Source organism: Cyprinus carpio, chromosome B4 (assembly GCF_018340385.1).
Source record: "Cyprinus carpio isolate SPL01 chromosome B4, ASM1834038v1, whole genome shotgun sequence".
Taxonomy (NCBI): domain Eukaryota; kingdom Metazoa; phylum Chordata; class Actinopteri; order Cypriniformes; family Cyprinidae; genus Cyprinus; species Cyprinus carpio.
Window position 1 is genome coordinate 30,414,785 of NC_056600.1, and position 24,520 is coordinate 30,439,304.

Genomic DNA, 24,520 nt, shown 5'->3' on the forward strand with positions numbered 1-24,520 from the left:
AAGCTGTTGGTGCATAAAGAAGATCTGTAAAGTTGCAAAGACTAAAGTCTTAAATCCAGAGATATTCTTTATAAAAGTTGCGAGTTAACCACCCCCCACCAAACCGGCTTGTTCTAACATGCCCCCACATCTCTACGTCACCGTGTGGGAAGATTTGCATAATGCCGCCCAAATGTTCATGCAAAGAAAGAATGTGTAATGTTTATTCTCTCTGTTGCCGCTGCTGCCTTGTTGTGGAGACGCTGTGTGTTTAGTTGTGAAAGTGAACCTACTTCCAAAAGAGGACACAACTAGAAATCAGTGGTTAAGTTGTATTTCAAACTGTTCCAGTACAGTTCAACCCAAATATTCAGATGTGTGCAGCACATTTTATGGAGGATGAGGAGTGTTTCCTGAAGCAGTAGCCTACAATGCATCTATGGCACAACAGCTGTTTCTATAAAGTTGGGCAGTTCAAACTTTGCAATCATGATTCAAACGCGAGTTTTGAGCAGTAGAGTAGGCTTGTTGTTTGTTGTTTCTCCGATCACAAATGCAGACATGGTTTTATGTTTACGCAGCACGATATGCAACGCAACACATAAAAAGACAGTATAAGTCATTATAATCAGTAATTATGTCCCCACTAGATGCAACAAATGCCTCGTTTGTAATGGGTTTTATTGGTTTTGTCTCGTCTAGTGATGTCTGGATCACAAACAAATATTTCTATTTTACCGGATCTTCTTAGTGAACCAATCAAACCATTTCACCAAATCAATCTGAATCCTTTGAAATGGTTTGCATCTCCAGTACGCACTAATCCACAAATTACTTAAGTTATTCAGTTTATAAACGTGCCTTACACTCCCTCTGATGCGAAATAAACCAATATCCCAAGTTATTCAGTTACTCCTAACAGTACATTGACTGAACTGCTAAAAAAAGTGATGATGGTATGTGCACGAGCAGAGCAACTGAACCGAGTCTCGTGCTGCTGGCCTGGGAGATGGCATCACAGTATGTTAAGGGCGTAACATTTCCGGCACACGCTTGAGGCATTCAGCCATTCACAACGCACTAGATAGCTGGCCAATCAGAGCACACCTCACTTTTTCAGAACGATGAGCTTTGTGAAAATCGATGCGTTTCAGAAAGGCGGGGCATAGAGGAGAAACAATAATGTACATTATATGGAAAATGTGTTTTTTGAAAATTGATCTGCATAAACATTTTATTACACCTTATAAACAAAAAAATTTCCTTTTAATAGCATCATATGACCCATTTAATTATATGATTTCATTACGTTGCTGTCTTGCTGCCAGCCAATCGCTGCATTGCTGATCATGGTTTCGAGTATCAATACATAGCCCCTTTAAAACCAACCCATGAATGCGCAATTATAGATAAATCTATCCAGTCATACTAATCATCAACAACAGGTGCGTTCAGGAAACTGAATTAGCCAGATCCTGATTAACACAATGATATAACGTTGGATGTGACATTTCATCTTAGATGTAATAAGCGATGTACAAAGAACAGGCCCCAGGTGTGCCTGTAAACATGCTAAGTGATGGAATGAGTAAGGACTGAGAGAAGGAGGAGCATGACTGAGCCATAGGGGAGAAGGGATGAAACACAGCAGACAGGCTAGAAATCCTTGGTAATCGTGGACCCATGAGTAACCAGGGCAGAGCCAGTGGGACAAAGTAGCCTGGAGGAGTCAGAAGGACAATGGTCCCAGATTGAGCTGAGAGGGTGAGGAGTCAGGGTGAAGCTGGAGACAAAGTGGAACGGAGGGCTCAGAGAGATGAGATGGAGCATGGAACTCAGGGCTGCATGGCAGGGCTGATGGTGGGTCTGAGGGGCTGAAGGGAGCTAGCAGAGGCAGAGATGAGGGAATGGCTGTCTTTGGCTGAGTGTTCAGGAGAAGAATGAAGAATGATGACAAGGATGGTGGTGACGATGACAACTCATAGATGAACATGGATGGTGGCAACAAAGCACATTCTGTGATGGACAGGATTAGTGGCAAAGAAGAACATTCTCTGACGGACAGGACTTGAGGTCGATGATGAAGGTACTTCTTTTTCCCAGTCTACTAGCCATTCTTCTGCATCCAGCTCTGCTGAAATCCACACTGGCATAGATGTTATTGCTGGCTCACACACCTTGTCAGCCAGGACTTCAGGCTTCTCCTCCAGGAAGAATATGGTTGCTGGCTCTGGTTCAATAACAGTCATTGGCTCAGACTCGATCTTTATAGTGGGAATAAGTTGGGTCTCTTGGTCTGCAGTGGGCTCTGGATCTATTACCACAGTAGGTGCTGGCTCTGGCTCTGGGATGGTGATTGATGTTGAGTGGAGCTGGTTGTGGAATCCTCTTCCACATCACCCATGGTTAAAGAGAAACCATTTATCCAAAGGGCTAAATTCTAGTACTCGATCACCCTCTAGCAGGAATTTCCCTAGGGCATTATCAGTCAAATCTCATCTTACAATGCGATCCAGAACCCCTCCATTAGTGAGATGACATTGCAGTTGGCGAGGTAGATGATTCTGATTAACTCCTTCATGTACTCTTCTAGCTCTGTTCTTTTTGGAAAAGTAAAAATCACTGCTCCGTAGGGCCTGTGAAAATCCCTCATTTGGGCAAAGATAAGAGAGACAATCTCCATATCTTTTCTTAGTCCATGGTAACAAATGACTGACAGGAACTGGTGCACAAAAGAAAGAGGCAACTTAAGAAATACAAACTACAAGTCATAAAAAACAACTCTAAAATAGGCAGAACTAAATATTCTAATTGTGGTTTCTGAATGAGAGGCTTAATAACTGCCAGCTTGAACAGTTTTGGGACATGACCTAGGGATTGAGTTGATAATATTGAGAAGAGCCTGTTCTGCTACAGGTAACAACTATTCAAGTAATTTAGTGTGCATCAGATCTAATTAACATGTTGTTTTAGGTGCAATGATAAGCAAATGTTGCTTTTCCTGTCCTATAGTTGTAAAGCACTGCAGTTGTTCTTGAGGGACAATAATTTAGGCCAAATCATAATTGTACAGTCACAATTGTATTTCAAATATTAGCAGGATGCACATTACCTGATCAGTGATATTATCAATTTGCAATACAATATCTATCAGTAAGACTAATACCATGCAATGTAATTAATTCTAGTGTATGGCTAAAATGATGAGTGGGTCTGGTGACATTGCTTGACCCCAAAGAAGTTGCATCATTTGTATTATATGTGTGAATATTACAATCTCTGAGAATCAATACTGTATTGATGTTGATAGGTCTGACAGAAAATGTGTGAATTCGTAGAAACTGGGCGATGGAGCAATGGAGGGCCTGGGCCTTGGAGCAGATGGTTGTGGTGTAGTTACGGACTTGGGCGGTGGAGCACTCGTGGGCCTAGTGTGTTGAGCACTGAACAAGGCCATGGTGGAGCAAGAACATGAACATGAAGTGTGCAGCCCAAACACACAAGATGGCAACCCCCATCACCGAAAGGGCAGAAGAAGGTGGTAGGACATCTGGGACTCCCAAGACAAGAAGTGCTGAGACCACTAGACTTGCTATTGCTGGCACGTGGGGCACGGTTGGCTTGGGACTTGGGAGCATCTCCCATCATAATTCCCTTGGGAGTCTCTGGTGTGGAAGCCATGACAATTGGAGACTCTGACAAGCCGGACATGATGCGAAGAGGCTCTGGCGTAGCGGCCATATTGGCTGAAGGTTCTGCTTTGGCGGGCATGATGTGAACAGGCTCTGGCATGGTGTGTACTGCAGGATTGTGGTACCTCATCTGCATTTCCCACAGTAAATGAGGAACCGCTTAGTAAGTGAGCAAAGCCCATTTTTTTTGGCCCAGAGTCCATGGAACAGTGGTCTCAGTCATTAAATAATTCCAGTGATCAGGAAGTTCATTGCAAAAAATTGGCCCTTGAGGGTCCTGCTTGACAGCAAATTCTGCAGTACTCCTCCACATAACTCTCCTGGGACCGATCTCTCTGAGAGAGCTGCAAGAGTTGCACTGCTGGGTTCATTTTAACGGTCTAACTTTCTGTAGCAAACATCCACTGGAGACGTGTTGCAGTGTGAACTTGTGTATCACTATTTGCTGCAATGTCAATTAAATACAAAATAAACAAAAACTTCCCTTGATAAACCTGACCTGAACATGGACAGAAACACAGAACTCACCAACAGTGTTACAGGCAACAAAGCTAGACAAGAGACAATGGGAACATGAGGGCTTTTTATACTAACAGACTAATGACAAACAAGGAACACCTGTGACAATCAGTCAAAGACCCATTTAGAACATAAAACACATGACTAGAACAACCAATCAGGATATGAACCAATCACAAGGGGTGAATATGGCAGAATAACAAGAGGAGCAAGGGAAGCATGACAGCGAGAAATACAAAATAAAAGATATGAAAATATAAACATGAAACATAACCCAAAACCGTGTGACAAAATTAAACAAGAAATGATGTAACATTAACGCAATATTTACAGCTATTCTATTCGCACGGGAATAGCATTACCTGAGGTAATTTTCGTTTTTACTGAAGGTAAAAGTCACCTTAATATCAGGGCTTTAGAGTGCAACCTAATTTCTCAATGGTGCGACTAAAATAAATCTGTGGTCGCACCAGTGCGACCAGACGTTCGAGGGAAAAAAAAAAGTCTCCGCAACTCTGAAAGTCTCCATGTGGGCCCTAGAGCTAGAGACACTAGAGCCCTGCATTTCAGCCCGAGTCGACGGGCCCGACTTTTTTATGCCCCTTGAGCGTTCAAATACACGCAATTGGCTTATGCTTGCCGCAAAGCACCGGCAAAAGTAAGTACCATAAATGTGTCAGGGGGAAATAGTAAGGAGATATTTGAATTATTCAGATCTGCACGCCTCACGTCTTGTTTGCCCCGTAACAACTATCTGCCACTAGTCACTTGGTCGTTAATGTAAAAAACTAAAACTTATATTTAACAAAGAAAAAATGCTCCAAACGTTTTTCTAAATTAACTTAATAAAAAAACTAAACGAAATATAATCAGTTTGCTATTACATACAAAACTGAACTATTTTAATAGTTGAAACAGTAGTATAAGCTGTTTAGGGACTGTTTAGCTGTTCAGATCAGACACTAGAGCATCCCTTCATTCAGACACAGTAAAGACCTGATCAGAATCAGTGTAGAGGGACCAAGTCTGGAAGATTTTGCTGCTAGAGAGAGTGTGGCCAGCTGGTTTAGCCAAGGCCAAAGATCAAGAAGGCCAAACTACAGGAATTGGCCATCCGAGGGGCATGTGACTGTAATGGAGGATAGCCCATAAGACATTGAGCCATGAGATGTTCAGTTTGAAGCCCTTAAAACACTTAATTTAGATTTCCTTTTTATTTAATTTATCTTGAGATGTTTTAAATTTAATTTTCAGCTCAGTGAAGCACTTTAAGCACCAACACTTTTTCAGTAAGTTACCTTTCTTGTAGAATTGTGCTTCAAATAAAGAACTTTATATTGACCAGATTGTTAGTTAATCATTTACAAGTCAATATTGCCAATATGGACAGCAATTTAAAATAAAAAAGTGAACTTGTAAAACTGCGGTGTAAGAAAAAAGTTAGGCGCACTAATGCAACCAGTGCAAAAAGTTAGTCTAGAGCCCTGAATATTTACTGATATTATCTAGAATGATTACTGAGATGGCACATTCAGATGGGACTAAAATCACGAAGAAGATCTGGTTATATTATTCTATCCCACCACTCTATGTAAAACGAATCCTGTCCAAATAGGGTTTATCAAAGAACACAATCAGGTTCCCACATTTACATGATTTTTTATATGAATGTGTTAATGTGATGTTTTAATTAGACTGATCACAATTGAATTGTCTTTCTTCAGAGTGAATGTGCGTATGATTGTTGAAATAGCCATTTTCCTCAGTGTGATAAGGTTTGGATTTTCTTTCCAGAATGAGCTTTTGTTTCGTGCCGTTTCAGGTCTGTGTGATATGTGAAACTCTTATCACACTGAGGACACTTGTAAGGTTTCTCTCCAGTGTGACTTCTCATGTGAATCTTAAGGTTTCCTTTAATTGTGAAGGTCTTTCCACACTGAGAGCAGGTGAAAGGCTTCTCTCCAGTGTGAACTCTCATGTGATTCTCAAAGTTTCCTTTGTGTGAGAAACTCTTTCCACACTGCTGACATATAAAACAGTTCTCTCCTGAGTGACTCCTCATGTGAAGATCAAGCTGTGCTTTACACCTGAAACACTTTTCACACTGATCACAAACAAACGGCTTCTCTCCAGTGTGAACTCTCATGTGGCCATCGAGGTACTTTTTCTGTTTAAAACACTTTCCACACAGTTTGCAGGTGTAAGGTTTCTCTCCGGTGTGAACTCTCATGTGAATTTTAAGATTTTCTTTTCGTGTGAAGCTTTTCCCACACAGTTTGCAGGTGAAAGGTCTCTCTCCAGTGTGAACTCTCATGTGATTTCTAAGATTTTCTTTTCGCGTGAAGTGCTTCCCACACATTTTGCAGGTGTATGGCTTCTCTCCCGTGTGAACTCTCATGTGGGCATTTAGGGTATTTTTCTGTGTAAATCTCTTTCCACACTGAGAGCATATGAAAGCCTTCTCTCTAGTATGGATTTTCATGTGAATGTTAAGATTTCCTTTCAGTGAGAAACCCTTCCCACAGTGTTGGCAGCTGAAAGGACTCTCTCCAGTGTGAACTCTCATCTGGACTTCAAAGTTTCTTGTTTTTGTTTTATGACTCTTTGAGTAACTCAAAGATTTCACCCTAACCATGAGATCATGACATTTCTCATACTGATCTTTCTCTTCCATTTCATTCAGTTCTTGACTCTCTTCTTTCAGCGCCATCAGGTCTAGAGTGAACAGAAACACCAGTTTAATGACAAAAACAACAGACATGACATCAACAAGTATGCTAGGTCCTATACACAACAAACAACTGAAATAACCAGTAATCTCAGAACCTCTTCAATATTCTTAACTCTTTGCTTCTTTAGGAAATGTCCAAAATACTTTCAAACTGAAAGTTATCAAAGCCCTTATAGTCCCTCATTTACACCTCACACGTCTGCGGCACATTACGGCTCCAGCAAGGTTGAAGGCCCCGATATACTTCAAACGAAATCAAAGAACGAACTGACATGACGTCATTTCGAACAAAATTGGGCTGAAACTAAGTTAGTTTTGAGTTTGTTTCGGCAGTTCGAAACAGCTGACCAAAGCGAACTTTCTAGGGGAGTTCGTTTCAGCTCCTAAACACCTTTGAGTTTCTATTGGTCTGTGGCGGTTATGCAATCGGTGGGTGTGTTCTGAAACTCCACCTTCTTTGACATGCGATTTTTTTTCCTGGTTTGTATTTCATTCAACGGAGGTCATGCAAGAGAACAATATCTCCTATCATTATCAACATAAATTTATTAATTTATTATTAATTTATTATTAATCTACACCTGCCTCCAACAGCGCGGGTCACATTTACATTCATCTACACCCTGCCTCCAGCAGCGAGAGTCACGTTTACTATAACCTACACCCACCTCCAGCGGCGCAAGTCACGGTTACAATAACCTACACCCGCCTCCAGCGGCACGAGTCACGGTTACAATAACCTACACCCACCTACAGTGGCGCGGGTCACGGTTACATTAATCTACACCCGCCTCCAGTGGCGCGGGTCACGTTTACATTAATCTACACCCGCCGCGAGTCAGCGCGGGTCACGCTTACATTAATCTACACCCGCCTCCAGCAGCGCGAGTCACATTTACATTAATCTACACCACGCCTCCAGCAGCGCGGGTCACGTTTACATTAATCTACACCCGCCTCCAGCAGCGCGGGTCACGTTTACATTAATCTACACCCGCCTCCAGCAGCGCGGGCCACGTTTACATTAATCTACAGAACGAAAACGAACTTCGTTTGAAGTATACCGGGGCCTTTATTTCCATCCTCCACATGGCACCAACTCACACCAGAAGCGTTTCTGAAGTGAAGCATGATAGCGAAGCATGATTACAAGACCACATGATTTTCCTGTCCGACTTGGATTTTCTTGATTTTTGGGGTTCTACCATGGGTAAGTTGGCTAAATGGTAATGTTTTATGTTATGTTTGATTGTGTTTATTGCAATGTCCTACTTTGTTGTGCTGTAGATTATGGTTAATACACTTCAAAGTTCAGTTATGAACCACAAGAATAAAATATTTTTAGCAGCGTTTTAGTTGTGTAAAGAACACCCTTAACATCATTAAGAATTTGTTGGTCTCTATTTTTTAAACTCATTCCTTTGTAACATATTGTAAAATGTATGTTCCCTCTATGTTTTGTTTGATTTTTGTTTTCAGCGCCTTGCTTGACTTAGGTTCCTAATGCTTGTGTGATCCTTGTATTTTAGTTGCCTGTTGTTCATTAGTTGGCCTCATTTGGTTTAGTATTTAGTCCCATGTTTCCTGAGGTGAGTGTGCTTACCAACTGTTTCTCAGTATTCCACCAATTACTCAGTATTAATCCAATTATCTCTTATCAAATTATTCTTCTCTATCCCAAATTTTCCAACCATACCTCTAATTCCCAAAACGTTAAAACGACACCAAATAACATAAAACCATAGACTGTAAAAAAATATGGACTTAGTGTCCGTGACGTCACCCATAGACTCCTGAAGAGCGGTTTTAAAGCTCAAAGTGTGCAGAGCGGGCCGTCGCCATCTTGGCAGCGCGTCACCGCGCGACTCTCCCGGAAAATCGAAAATGGGCAAAAAGGCGGGAGCTGGTTGCTGAAGCCACGCCCACCTAGCGCGACGGCATTGTCAGCAGCGGCAATCCACCTGTCACTCAAGTGGCCACGCCCTTAATTATGCAGAACTTTAAGGCTTAATATAATTTAAACGGATGAGTTATAAAAAAATTCACCCCCCTCACAGTTGTCATGAAGGGCAAAATTAGCAAAATCATTTTTTGAACCAGGCTGTAAACATGTTTTTTTCTGCTGTAAAGTTGGGCATTTTAACATGAGGAGTCTATGGGACTGACTCCCTTTTGCAGCCAGCCTCAAGCGGCCAGTCGATGAATTACAGTTTTAGTCACTTCCTTATTGGCTTCACGAGAGAGAGCGCGAGGTTGCCGCTCGGTTAAAACGTATTAATTCACAGTGTTGGGGAGTAGCTAGCTACAAGTAGCGACGCTACTAGTGTAACTACATTTTTCAGTAGCTTTACAGTAGCGATGCTACTTTTAAAACAGTGTAGCTTTTCCTGTAGCCAACTACTTTTTCCAGCAAGTAGCGATGTAGCGTGACCAAGTGCTACATTCTGTTCTGACGAGTCATGAGCCTGTATGCACTGAAGCAGCCCAGCGTCTTCTTCTGATGAGATCACAAACTAAATTTGATCATTACCACCATCTGATGTGATATGCATCGTGCGGCTTTACAGTCTGTCCACCGACAAGAGAGCATCTGATGATATTGCAAAGGATATTTCACATGAATCAACTGTAATTTACGCAAAACAAAGATTAAAATGTGGTCTACGTCGAAGACTTAAAGCACATACAGGAGGTGAATAATAGCCTTTTTAAACTTTTTAAAAATTTTCTTCTTTATTGCACTCTTTATCAAATGTCTATTTTACAATAATCTGTCCCCCCACAGTTTTGTAATAAACACTAATTGAAAAGAAAATTAAATTGTGATTATAGTAGTGTGCTTATCATTTGGCAAAGCATGGGTGTGGCGGGATTCACCCAAAGCGCAGTGTTCATGCGTGCAGCTGATGATTGACATCTCCACTCACAGTCAGTAAATACCGCATGAGCTGTGAGTTTAACCTGCTTATTTTATGACTCCTCCGTATCTGGTTTAAGTTGCATACCTTTTCTTCTTACATTGGTGTTACGTTAGTAGCAATTTAGCACTTTGACAATCACAAGATAATATAACTATACAGTAGCCTATTTTATTATTGTGTGTATCAGATAGTTTACCAAATCAAATGTTTGGGACACTTTTTGTCATTGAAATGGCTTGGAAAAGTGTCCCAATCAACATGAATTCACCCTACTCTTTGAAATCATGATTGCATTACAGTATGTTATTTTAAACCCCAAATATTTTACTTCATTATATTTTACTTTTAACTTCATTATAATTCTTCATTAATAATTATTTAGATATTTGTAATGTTAACTGTAAATATATTGAAAGCTCCAATGTAGCTAGCTACTTTTTCAGAAGGGTAGCTTGACTGTAGCTTAACTACTTTAATTTACGAGTAGCTTGTAGCTGGTCAAGCCACAGTTTCAGAGTAGCTTGCCCAACACTGGTAATTCATTCCACCCAAATATAAAAATTCTGTCATTAATTACTCACCCTCGTGTTGTTTCAAACCCGTAAGACCTTCGTTTATCTTCGGATCACGCTGGTGCCATTTTGGACTATATCTCAGCTGCGTCACGCCGATATGCTGTTTCCGTTCAAATTGTTGAATAAAATCGTTATTTTTTTTTCTTTTGCGCACAAAAAGTATTCTCGTAGCTTTGTATAATTGCGGATGAGCCACTGATGTCACATGGATTATTTTACAGTTCTCCTTGCTATGTTTCTGGACTTGGGAACATTTCAGTTGTGTTGCTGTCTATGAAGGGTCAGACAGCTCCAGACTCCATCAAAAATATCTTAATTTGTGTTCTGAAGATGAACGAAGGTCTTACGGGTTTGAAATGGCACCAAGGTGAGTGATTAATGACAGAATTTTCATTTTTGGGTGAACTAACCCTTTAATTCTATTCATTCATTCTATGATTTGAACAACGAAAATAATTAGGCTTTTTTTTTGACGTGACAAAAATTCAATAATAGACAACAAATGTAAAGTTGATTGCATTTCATGGTTTGTCTTTTGCAAAATAAACCTAATTCTTCGATACTGTTGCATAACTAAGTGATTTTTAATTATTTTCATTGTTTTTAATTCAGAAATAACTAGACAAAATAGTCGTTTGTTTTGGTTAGTTCTTTAATGTTTATCCTAATTTAGTATGTGACATTTCGTTCATTATGTCAAGAGTTGCATGTAGTAAATACAATAAAGATGAAGGAGAATGACTGGAGAAAGACTTGAAAACAATACAAGGAAAACCAACCTGTGTGTTCGTCAGTATCTTCATGTTTGAGTGTTTCTTCAATCTTCACGTCTTCACTCTCCTCTTTAATAAACTCCATCTTTATAACAGTGTGCTTCAGAAGGAGTTTCTCTGTGTGTTTGAGATCAGAATCATTAACAGACAGAAAAATGAATTCACACTAAATCTCTGGGTATGTCTCAATCAGCTCCTTATTTCAGTAGTCAGCACACTGGTGAGGGAGTCAGTAAGAGTGACTTAAATGACCGGATTAGACAAAAACACTCAACTAGCACTACAAATTATTACAAGGACACCGATTATACAGACATTTCATATATATATAGGCATTTACATTTGGTATGTATTGTTGTAGATTATATTTAATAGATTGCACTTTCATGAAAACAGTCAGTTGGTTTGTAGTAGTTGTCATTACACACAGATCTAGAAATTATTTATAGGGCGTCAAAGGGGTGGCAACACAAAAGCAAGTGCCCATGCATGGTTTTGGGGAATTTATGGCCTGATATACAGTTGTGCTCACAAATATTGCAGTACCACAAAATAATCATCTATACTGTTTAGAATTAAAAATAAATAACATTTCTATCTCCACGGCACCCAAGTCAAGACACTGTATATGAAAAACAACAGATTCTAAATGTGTCTAAATCAATTTTATTAAAATTAAACAGGCTGCTTGGATGGTTTAAATCACATTTTAAGTTTATGAGCAACAACATGTTTTGAATTTCCTAACGTTAGAGAGAAATACAGTATATCAAAGCACTTAGAACTGATCAGTTTCTGTTATTAACAGGGGTGGGAATTTCTGTGTGTAGTTACCCAGAACACACTATCAACCAAATAATCTAGCCACTTCCCAGAAAGAGCCTAGCAACACTTCAGAATCACCCAGATCATCTATTCTGACCTTACTGACCAGGGCTGTGCTTCCCAAAAGCATCGTAAGCCAGCTGAATCAGTTACTTTGTGTTAGCAAATGAGAAAAACTACAATGCGATTAGATTCTTAAATAACATTTCTATTAGTTTCCATGATGAGGATCTTCTTATTGATTTCATGTTATTGTTTCGTCAGATGGCAAAGGGCCTATATCCATGATGAAAGTGGAGTACTGCACGTGTGCAATCTATTGCACCAGTGACTCTAGGAAATCTTTTTAAAAGACATGTTGGTTAAGCAACTTTAAGATCTTTAACAATAAGACGAATCTAAATAGGTGGGCTGCATCTGAAATAATCTGACCAGCTAGCTTGTAAAAGCCCTCTTTAATAGCCAGCGTGTCTAAGTGGCCAGGAAAAATGATGAATACGTCAATGTATTCCTGCAGTGCACTGACCAGTTTCCATACTGCTCTGCAGCTGAACGCTTGCTAATGTTTCAGCATCACCCACTGCATGCAATTTTGCGGTACATTAAGCACGTGGCTTCAGTGTGTCATAATTTAAATGTGTGGCTTGAGAAGCCGGTATTGATAAACTACACCATCTGCCAAAAATATATACTTTTCATACAGATGCTCATCTGAAAAAGCTAGGGTACTACGCTGGCCCCTAAATGTTCTTTCCCAATGAAGTGCGCTTCTTATTATCTGCACTCTGACCTTCACAGGGTTTTCTAAAAAGGTTCAAGCCATCGCTACAAACTCTAAAGGCTGACTGGTGAGTAAACCAACCCACCCTCTTGATCCCAAAACTTAAACTAAGCTCAATCTTACCTGGTTATAACCCAAACCAGCTGTGTGCAACGGGCCTCCGCTGATTCCAGCGCTTACAAACAGTGAATCATTCTGACAAGCATTTGATTCATTTGAACCTCACCTGTGTTTTAAAAAGTTCTGTTCTCTATCATTACTTGTTTATGATCTTATCTTTTCTGTTACTCATGCTTTACTCATAAACAACTGTTCATTTATGTTATCAGATTGATTATAACATTACATTAAAACATATTTAATTCATTTCAAAGTTCTCTTTAAAATGGTCTTAATGGGTTTTATTGATTTAATCTCTTTAAAAGATTAAAAAAACCAAACCTTTCTTCAGCAGAATCACAGATGCAAAAGTGTGGTGCAGGCTTATGACATCACATTGATCCACCAAAATAAAAGTCCTTTCACAAGCTAAAAATAATTGAAATTCACACACAGAAACCACATTTAAACGATAAGATAAAGGACTGTTTTAAAGGATAAATCAGATTTCTAAATCTATCAATACCAGAGATTTTTACTAAAGCTTCTGGCTGTAATTGTAAGCAAGTGTGAAATGATTGCAATTATAATACCAACTACAGAGCAGTTGTGATATTCTCAATCATGAATAAAATCAAGCATCTTGATCTCCATATTACAGTTTAACTTAAAGAATTTATAATGTAAAGTTAAATATTAAGTTTGTGGTTGCAGAGAGATCTACTGTGTAACTGATTAAATAAAATGTTATTATGATATACCCATATGACTCCATCTCAGTTCCTCCACAGAATATAAGAGAGATAAATGAAATCAAGCCTGAACTTTCTGTTAAAGTGCATCATATTAAAGAATGGTGACTGAAAAGGATTGCGTTGATGGTGTGTTTAAAGCAATTGATTTTGACTGTCTGCCAAATTAAATTAAATATGAAATATGGACAGGCTGTCATACAAAGAAATCATGAACACATACACAAACAATAATAACAAAGAAAAAATCCGGTTGCCAAAAAACGTAATCACTTCTTCTATTTTTGCAGTCAGGGCATTGATTTGTAGAGTGTAAAAAGAATTGATGATCAAGTTTGTATTGTTTTCTCAACTCCACCTCATCATAACTTTGATACATTAGGCTATATCCTTGTTGAAAGTGTGTGTTACTCCTAACTCGGTTCGGAGATCTCTCCAGCTCTCGGACATAATTTTCGAAGCTGAGACCTAGTCTTAACAATTAGGTACCTTTATGAAAAGTAAAGGAAAAGTAACTCAGAGTGAATTTTTTAGTTTTGAATGTGTCAAAATTGACAATGACATCATTTTACTCTTATTCCTAGACTTAAGAATAAGTGTTATTCATAAAAGTTCCTAAGTGTTAATAACTTAGGAGTAACTGGTGTTGTCTGCATTGTTTTTGATGGAATAAAAAGACTGTTCCACTCTTCATTTAACCTCTGATAACAGTCTTTATGATGTGAATTTGCCCTCTGTTGTAGACAGTGAAGAAAAGGAGGACAGGGATTAAACATTCAAACAAATTTAACAGCATTAGTGACAAAACAGGAAGTTAAGATCAACACTGCATTCAGAACATTAAAGGGGAAGATGCACAGATACGGACAGCATATCAGGATACATTTTAACGTTTTTGTGTAATTCTATATATATATGAACATAATACTTTCCATACCCCGAAATATACCTTAGGAGGTTGCTTAAGATAAACCTCCTTCCGTGCGATGTTACCAGGTGCTGTCCGCGGCGGTGGTGCTGAACTGACTGATATCAATGAGAATCGATTATTCATTCTGAGCACGGGCTGCTTCACTGCGTTATGTGAGAAAGCAGTGTTCTTTAGAAAAGAAGTGTTGATTTTAAATAAGAATCCAGACCAACAAGATCTAGAAACTGCTGAATTTACTGCCGCACCGGCGTGTTTTATTTGATTTTTTTATGAGGTTTTAGTGCTCATATACACAGTTTGGCTCTGCAGATGGCGCCGTCTATTATATTTGTATATAATGAAATGTAAAGAACTGTGTGAACTGTCAAAAGTGATAAGGTGGTGGTCCAGTAGTCCAGACCAACCTTACGAAAGTATGACTTACCGAAGGTATACTTAACTAAGAATGTTTTGAGAAACACGTATTAACGATAAGGTACAAGTTAAGGTACAACTTAAGAATGACACAGTGTTAAGAAGGTTTCTGGAAATGCAGCCCAGGGGTGACTAGTTAATTATCCTTGTTTGGTCTGAATACTTAACTCCCTGTATGTTTACTTTGAGTTTGGAAAAGTGCTTTTTCTCACTTACAGTTGAATGTGTAAGATTCATTAAAAAATAAAAAGCTAAATAAAATGTTTTACAATGAATGATGGTCATGACACAGATGGAGTAGATCGAGTAAATCAACACGCCAAAAGCTTCACAGTCTTTACCTCTCAATGGGTTTAACATTTAACTGCTGTGTTTAGTGTCTGACGATCAGATTATTTTATATAAGTGTAAACAATGTTTCCTATGCTTGCTTCCACTTCTTCAGCTGTGTTCTTGGATCTGAGATTCGGTACTCTGTCAGAACATGGATTGCTGGTCATTTTTAGTCAATAGAGGGGAAAGAGTTAAGTAGATTTTAAGTAAATTCTTTTATACAAAAAAAAAAAAAATCATAAAATTCTTCAAACCTCATAATTAGGAAAATCTTTTGTTTATAAATCATAGTTTTCAAACAATGTAAGTTTATAAGACCGTATATAAATTGCTCCTTAATCAAAAGAGTAAACAACTACAAACAAAGTATACTTAAAATGATCATTTTCAGTATATCTTCATCAAAAAATCGAGTACAAGTATAGGCCAAATATACTTGGACTTTTCTGTCAGTATAAATCACTTGTAAGTGTAATTTTATTTATATTTCTGTGAAGCACACAAAAAGTAAACCAAGTATACTTTCTCATTTTTAGTTTAAAGGGGTCATATGACGTTTCTAAAAAGAACATTATTTTGTGTATTTGGTGTAATGAAATGTGTTTATGCGGTTTAAGGTTAAAAAACATATTATTTTCCACATACTGTACATTATTGTTTCTCCTCTATGCCCCGCCTTCTGAAACGCGTTGATTTTTACAAATCTCATCGTTCTGAAAAGCGAGGTGTGCTCTGATTGGCCATCTATCCAGTGCGTTGTGATTGGCCGAATACCTCAAGCGTGTGACGGAAATGTTACGCTCCTCACCATACTGTGATGTACATCCCGGTGTGACGAGACAAAACCAGTAAAACCCATTACAGACGAGGCATTTGTTGCATCCAGTGGGGACATAATTACTGATTATAATGACTTATACAGTGTTTTTATGCGTTATGTTGCATTGCGCTGCATAAACATAAAACCATGCTCTGCATTTGTGATCGGAGAAACAACAAGACTACTCTACACTGCTCAAAACTCACGTTTGAATCATCAGTGGCAAATTATTTAAATATGTAAAACGTACTTACAGGCTGTGAGTCAGAAGTTGCAAAGTTTGAACTGCCCAACTTTATAGAAACAGCCTTTGTGCCACAGACACATTGTAGGCTCTACTGGTTCAGGAAACAGTCCTGCTGCACACATCTGAATATTTGTGTTGAACTGTTCTGGAACAGTGTTGTAAATACAACTTAACCACTGATTTCTAGTTGCATCTTCTTTTGGAAGGTCAAACAAAGCAGTTTCGCTTTCACAACGAAACACACAGCGTCTCCAAAACATGGCACCGGCAACAACAGAGAGGATCAAAGTTACGCCTTCTTTCTTTGCGTCAACATTTGGGTGGTGCTATAATAATAATAATAATAATAATAATAATAATAATGATAATAATTCTTTACATTTATATAGTGCTTTTCTGGGCACTCAAAGCACTTTACATAGAAGGGGGTATATCTCCTCAACCACCTCCAGTGTGCAGCATCCACCTGATGATGCGACGGCAGCCATATTGCGCCAGAACACCCACCGCACATCAGCTTATTGGTGGAGAGGAGACAGAGTGATGAAGCCAATCAGCAGATATGGGGATTGTTGGGAGGCCATGATGGTCAGAGGCCATGGGCGAATTTGGCCAGGATGCCGGGGTTACAGCTCTACTCTTTTCGAAAGACATCCTGGGATTTTTAATAACCACAGAAAGTCAGGACCTCAGTTTAACGTCTCATCTGAAAGACGGTGCTTTTTGTCAGTATAGTGTCCCCATCACTACACTGGGGCGCTAGGACCCCACAGAGAGCACAGGGTGAGCACCCCCTGCTGGCCTCACTAACACCTCTTCCAGCAGCAACCTAGTTTTCCCAGGAGTCTCCCATCCAGGTACTGACCAGCTCAGCCCTGCTTAGCTTCAGTGGGTGACCAGTCTTGGGCTGCAGGGTGATATGGCTGTTATGCAAATCTTTCCACACAGTGACGTAGAGATGTGGGAGCGTGTTTAAACGAGGTGTTTTAGGAGGGTGTGGACCAGTCTTAACTTTTATAAGAATTTCTCTTTGGGTTTGAGACTGTAGTTTTTGCAACTATAGGGATCTCCAAAGAGAATGGAAAACTTGAAATCACATCATATGACCCCTTTAAAAGAGTATACCAACAGCACACTTGAATAGACTTCTTTTTGTAAGGTGACTCTGTAACTCTTTTTAAAGAACACAAACACGGTCTCACATTTACATGACTACCTATTTATATGTCTAAGTTTGATGTTTTTATTACACTGATCACAACTTAATTGTCTTTCTCCAGAGTGAATGCAACAATGACTGCTGAAATTGCTTGTTTTCCTAAACCTCTCGTCACACTGTGGAAATCAGAATTATATTTACCGAATGAGTTTGGACATGCCGTTTCAGTTCTGTGTGATATGCAAAACTCATTTCACACTGAGGACACTTGTAAGGCTTCTCTCCAGTGTGAACTCTGATGTGAGTATTAAGGTTTCCTTTATTTGTGAAGCTCTTTCCACAATCAGGGCAGGTGTAAGGTTTCTCTCCAGAGTGAAGTCTCATGTGATACTCAAAGTGTCCTTTAACTGTGAAGCTCCTTCCACACTGAGTGCAGGAGAAAGGCTTCTCTCCAGTGTGAACTCTCATGTGATTCACAAAGTTTGCTCTTTGTTTGAAACTCTTTCCACAGTGATGGCACATGGAAAGCTTCACTCCAGCGTGATTTTTAACATGTTTGTCAAGATGATTCCTGTCTGGGAAACTCATTCCACAAAGATGACAAATAAAACATTTCTCTCCCGAGTGAATCCTCATGTGATGATTAAGGCTTTCTTTATATCTGAAACTCTTTCCACAGTGATCACAAACAAATGGCTTTTCACCAGTGTGAACTCTCATGTGGATCTTAAGGATTGCTTTGATTTTGTAGCTCTTCCCACACAGTTTGCAGGAGTAAGGCTTCTCTCCCGTGTGAATTTTTATGTGAGCATCAAGTTCTTTTTTCTGCTTAAAACTCTTTGGACACTGAGAGCAGATGAACAACCTCTTGCCGGTGTGATCTTGCATGTGCACTTCAAGATGTCTGTTTAGTGAGAAGCTCTTTCCGCACTGAGAGCATATAAACGGCCTCTCCCCGGTGTGGATTCTCATGTGAGTTTTAAGATTTCCTTTCACTGAGAAGCTCTTCCCACACTGCTGGCAGGGGTAAGGCTTCTCTCCAGTGTGGATTCTCATGTGAATATTAAGACTTTCTTTTCTTGAGAAAGCATTCCCACACAGTTTGCAGGAGTAAGGTTTCTCTCCAGTGTGAATGCTCATATGGGCACTAAGTGTTTTTTTCAGTGTAAAACTCTTTCCACATTGAGGGCATATGAATGGCTTCTCTCCACTGTGGATTTTTAAGTGCATTGTAAGGCTTTGTTTTCGACTGAAACTCTTTCCACACTGCTGGCAGCTAAAATGACTCTCTTCAGTGTGGACTTCAAGGTTCTTAGTTTCTGTTTTATGAGTCTGTGAGAAACTAAAAGATTTTTCTCCAGTCACAAAATCATGACTTTTCTCATACTGATTTTTCTCTTCCATTTCATTCAGGTCTTGACTCTCCTCTTTCAGCGACATCAGGTCTAAGGGGAAAAGAAACAAAAACAAGTTAACACCAGTTTTGTGGTACAAAGGCATGAAAACATTTGGAAAGTAAAACATCAAATCCAACAACACGCATGCTAGATCTTGTATCCAGCAAACAACTGAAAAGGTGTAACCTGTGATCTCAGAACCTCTCGTCAATATTGTTAATTCTGGGCTTTCTTTAGGAAACGTCCCAAATACTTTCAAGCTGGCAGCTATCAAACCCTTTATAAAAACCTACATTAGAGCAGTGGATTGGGATCCCGTAGGTCCCTACACAAATCCAGCGGGAGCAGGCAGAACCGGGAGATCAAAAATATACAGTGGGTCCCAGGATTTAAGAATGGAGTCAATATGTATATTAATTTCTTCAATTTACAAGACAAAAGGCAGACAAAAACAGAGCTAAGAGCAAAAAAAAACTGTACTATAAAGAAAAGGAAAATCATAGTACTCTAACCCTGTTTCTTTCAGTATATAAAGTTATTGAAATGACAAAAAATTGCAAAATTACATAAAAGTTTACAAGACAGCAAAATTAGAAAATACCCAGTATATAAGAAATAAATGGGAAATGGAGGGAAATTTTTATATTCTAGAAGACGTTTGGAAAAATATTCTTAAATCATCATTGACGATAAGATACTCCTCAATCTGGAGAGAATTTGGTTGAAAAATATCACCAGATTTTTCTTCACCCCTGAGCAAAAGAGAAACAGAGGCAAAAATACAATCTGTTGGAGAATGTTTGGCTCAAATGAAGCCTATCATAGCCATATATTCAGATATACGGGCAACAATTTGTAGAAATCGGTGAACATAAATCTACATACACAAACATAACTTGTAGTGTACCACAAGGATCGGTCTTAGGTCCAATACTGTTTAAAATCTATATTAATGACACGTGCAGCGTATAAGATAAACTAAAATTAATTTTATTTGTGGATGACACAAATATTTTCTGTTCTGGGGATAATTTACAGCAGATTTTGGAGGTGATTACAACAGAAATTAATAAATTAAAACAGTGGTTTGATGTAAATAAACTGTCATTAAATATAAACAAAATAAAGATCATATTATTTGGAAAATATAAAACAAACCCTCAAGTAGAATTGAAAATTGTTAATGAAATAATAGAAAGCTTATATGAAAATAAGTTTCTTTGTGTAATTTTAGATCACAAAAAAATGTTGGCAAACTTTTTATACGTAAATATATATATAAATTGACAAAGACTATAGAAATACTGAATAAAGCAAGACATATTTTGGACAATAAGTCGATGCATATTTTGTACAATACATTTATATTAACGTATTTGAGTTACTGTGTGGAAATCTGGGGAAATATCTACAAAACCAATTTACAATTGAGATTTATATAAAAAATTTGGTTGGTGTTTAATTTACTGTGGATTTGTTATCTTGTAAGGAATATAAAAAAATATAAAGATACAGATGCAATATAATAAATGATATACTGGAACATTGTATATGGGTAGGGAAAAATAATAAGCTTTCGCGTCATTATGGACGTGGTTTTTCTTTGGTGTTGCAACACATTTGTTGTGTTTTAGTAGTTTGTTTTATATTGTGCTTTGTTCGAAATTGAAAATAAATTAAATGAAATGACGTACGGGCAAGAAGTCCATAAGCGTTTAGAGAGTATATTTAAGGTGCCCATCCAATTCAGTTTTTAACTCCATATCACAAATCTTAAATTAGAAAACAAATCTGACAAATATTTGATGATTATCAAAATTATAGTATGCAATAGTGAAATAAAAATAAGATATCATACATTAACCTGATAGTTCGCAACACAAGCTATGAACAGAAAATGGTTGCAGCTGGAATACCGGAAATTAATGATCGATTTGGAATAGTGTACTGCTGAAATAAATGTAAGGAAAACCTAAATAAAAAAAATAAAAAGTCAAAAGTATTCTCAGGTCACTGATTCTGGAGACATGGGACAAAACATGTCCAGCAAATGTAACTGCTGTTATCCCCTTCAATGTAATCTTATCATTATTATATCAAATCTATGACACTTATTGTCTTCTCACTGCATCTAAAACAGTGTCCACAGAGAAGGGTTCAATCATTCATATGCTATAAAACAAATAGAAATGTTTTTTAATGATGGAAAAAAGCTTGTTTTATCGAAAGCAACACTCAAATCTCGTATCAAAGCAAGGTTGTTTTTCAGTGACACGTGCGTGTTTCATAAGGTTTCAAAGTTGCGTCCCCACTTTTTGTCAACACCGTCAGAGACATTCATTAAGATGTAATAAAATCAGGGAATATCAGGGGCAGCTGTCACCCTAAAGGACCCCTTGCCACATTCACTTCTGCGGAGTACATCAATGTCAGACAGGCTCTGGTCAGTTTTAGATTATTTTAAATCCTAAAGGCTGTTTCACACCGAGCGCGAAACGATTAATCACCTTCTGCTAATTAACTCCTGCACACTAGGTGGCGCTGACCAACAATGCATTTCTTCCTCATGTAGCCTATGTATCTCGTATGGCTTTAATATCGTCTTTGCGCAGCAGCAGCTGCTCTGGTCATGTGATCTTAGCCCAAATCTGATTGGACGGCCCGTTTCATCGTGAAAGTGAACAGGAAAAAATCGACACACAGGATGAAAAAAATCTTCACTTTTTTTCACGCCGCGACTGATCGCTCCTGGTGTGAACAGCCCCACAGGGATGTAGGGTTTACATTCAAAAGCATCAGCTCGCCGAACATTAGCACCGATTAGCCTTAATGTTAATATATGTCAACACCATCGTCCGATTTCTGAGGAAATTATTTTAAATATTTCAATAATTTTATCCTCCTGAAGCAGGTTCTTTTAGCATCTAGCATCAACAGAAAAAACATGAACTCCATTTGTTTTGTGAAAGAAATGCCAAATGTGTAAACATCGTAAGATTTTCTGTCTGGCGGTGATGACGGGCCAATGACATTCAACGTGAAGTCATCATATTTCTGTGGTTTTCAAGCCAAATATACATTTAATAATGTATAATTACTAAATATACAGCATATATTGCTTTTGTGGATTGACAGTCATCACTTCTTACAGAGTTAGGGTTGAGGAAACATAAGGCTGAGGGAACACATAACCAGGGGTTAAAGCAAAAAAAAAAAAAAAAAATCCTGAGCCTGACCTTTTTCCGGGGCCGGGGGGGCAGCACATGCAATGACTGTGGCAACTTTAACATTTGAAAGGATACTATGGCAAAGTTATTCAAACTGACATGAATGTATGGTTGACCTGGAGAATGAAAGCTGTACACTTGGAAAATGATGAGCTATATCACTGCTTATCGACACTAGGGGTGTGACAATACACTTAGCTCACGAGATGAGACAAAATACAGATACCTGGTTCACTACAACAACACAATGTTTGAATACTATTTTAAAGACATTTTCAATGACACAATATTTGTCTTTTAATTACAAAAGTAAAACAATGCAGGTGTATTTAGAAATAGTTTAACTAATCTGGAGCTGTAACTAATGATTATTTTGGTAATCAAGTAATCTACTGATTATTTTGACAATTGGGTAATCTGATATTTTTTAGTAACACAAACAAACAAAGTGAAAACCAGGATTTAGTGTGACTTTTTATATATAAACTAACGATGAGGCAATAATAATTGGCTCAAATAAAATATCAAAACCAAGTAATGACACGAGTGTGTTAAACAACACTGTTAAAATACATAATGTAATATGCCTACACATAATGTGAACATAACCAACTTAAGTCCATGGTGTATTAAAACAAATACCTGCAGAGGGCGCCAACGGCCTGGTGACGTTTCACTTTACAGCGTGATTAAACGATTAAATGTTAATATTTGGCCACATGCAGAAACCTATTTTGTAATCGCGATATACAATACATGGCATATTTAGACATGGTTGATGTATTCTCCTGTGTTGGCAAAGGTTTATAAATGATTTACATTACAAATCTAATGAGATAATGCACACTGTGTTTCCAGATGAACGTTAATTCACATTCACAGCATATACAGAGGAAGAGTTTAACCCCTTCCACACATACAGTCTTCACTGGTGAATTACTGGTAATAGATCATGTGTGAACAGGACCTTTTCAAAAATCCCAGTGAATTTGTTGTGCCACTCATATCGTATTATGGAGATGACGTGATTACTCTGAGCTGTTTACAGAGCTCCGCTGCTTTATAATGAGCTTAGATGGACATCTTTGACCAGTGCGCCTCGCAGCTTTTTGTCGTGCTTCTCCATTCATCAGGTGTGAGACTCTGCTTTGGATATTATATTATGCACGTGTGGTGTTTATAAGAGCAACACATTCTGATTGGCTAGTAGTGTTAGTTTGGTTGAGAGTGAAAGCTGCTCCTCTCAAACCATTAGTAGGTGAACTCCTGGACTCGAAACTGATATCAACAAGTTATTTTTAAATGTAGGATTATTTTTTCAACCGCTGCACGCCGGAGATCCTTTAAGCCCTGCATACACTGGATAAACATATCTATACACGGTACGGTTTGCTTGTGTTCTGATCATTTCTGGATCACAGATGTGTAAATGTGAATATTAAGAGCCTGGTCAAAGTAAATGGATAAAGGAAACAGCTAATTGTTTTTAAAAAGTGACCTTGTTACCGTACAGATGCACAGCAGACATACTGTTCTGAGATAAGAGAAAGTAGATCAGGTGTGTTCCAGTGATATCACGTGATTTAAACAACAGCATGTTCACTGTATTTGTTTTAATACTGTTGACTGATTCAGTGCATTTGATAATATTTCATCATGAGAGTTTATATTTGTTGAGGAAGTGTTGGTCACATGTGAAAGTGTAATCTGTCTGCTAACATGAGATGTGTTTTGAAATGTTAAAAACATCTTGATTTACACAGGATTTGTGTTCAGGTTGACTTCTACTTTTGAAATTTTAATCATTTTTAATTGAGAAGTAACTATTGCATTTAATGTTAAACAGAGTAACTGTTTGGAAATGTATTATTTTTCTCGATGTCGTTCATTTCATCATGAGTTGCATGTAGTAAATACAATAAAGAGATTGATGATGAAGAAAGACTTTGAGAATGAAACAGACCTGTGTGTTCGTCAGTATCTTCATGTTTGAGTGTTTCTTCAATCTTCAGGTCTTCACTCTCCTCTTTAATAAACTCCATCTTTATAACAGTGTGCTTCAGCAGGAGTTTCTCTGTGTGTTTGAGATCAGAATCACTTAACAGACGGATCTCTGTGTGCGTCTCCATCAGCTCCCTAGCACTACAAATTAATAAAAGAATACAAATTATTAAGGATCTTAATAACTTGAAATCAAGGCTTTAAACTAGCAAATAATAAAAGAGCACAGATATAATTCAGATATTTATGTTTTACACTCTGTATGTACTACGTGTGTGTGTGTGTGTTGTATTTACACTGATGTGTGTTCAGTCTGCTGTGATTAAAACTCCAATAAACTTCAA

At 38.2% G+C, this 24,520-nt stretch overlaps 1 protein-coding gene across 1 annotated transcript; it reads right to left on the minus strand.

Annotated features, from left to right (window-relative positions):
- Positions 1-5,555: 5,555 nt before the first annotated feature.
- LOC109068768 (zinc finger protein 585A-like) lies at positions 5,556-24,217 on the minus strand. The gene is made up of 4 exons (XM_042722999.1): positions 24,139-24,217; positions 17,726-18,996; positions 11,197-11,245; positions 5,556-6,905 (listed from the first exon to the last, which is right to left on the minus strand). Exons 1-4 carry the CDS (start codon positions 24,215-24,217, stop codon positions 5,953-5,955), a joined length of 2,352 nt encoding a protein of 783 aa, XP_042578933.1. The 3' UTR covers positions 5,556-5,952.
- Between the last annotated feature and the right edge of the window lie 303 nt (positions 24,218-24,520).

Bases quoted from the DNA above. Each gene is read 5' to 3' on its own strand.
- LOC109068768 (XM_042722999.1), bottom strand. From the start codon at position 24,217: ATGGAGTTTATTAAAGAGGAGAGTGAAGACCTGAAGATTGAAGAAACA. The intron at 11,246-17,725 runs TGACGAGAGGTT...GAGAGTGAAGAC, and splicing joins TAATTCTGATTTCCACAGTG to GTGAAGATTGAAGAAACACT. The intron at 6,906-11,196 runs GTTGGTTTTCCT...TGTTCACTCTAG, and splicing joins AGATACTGACGAACACACAG to ACCTGATGGCGCTGAAAGAA.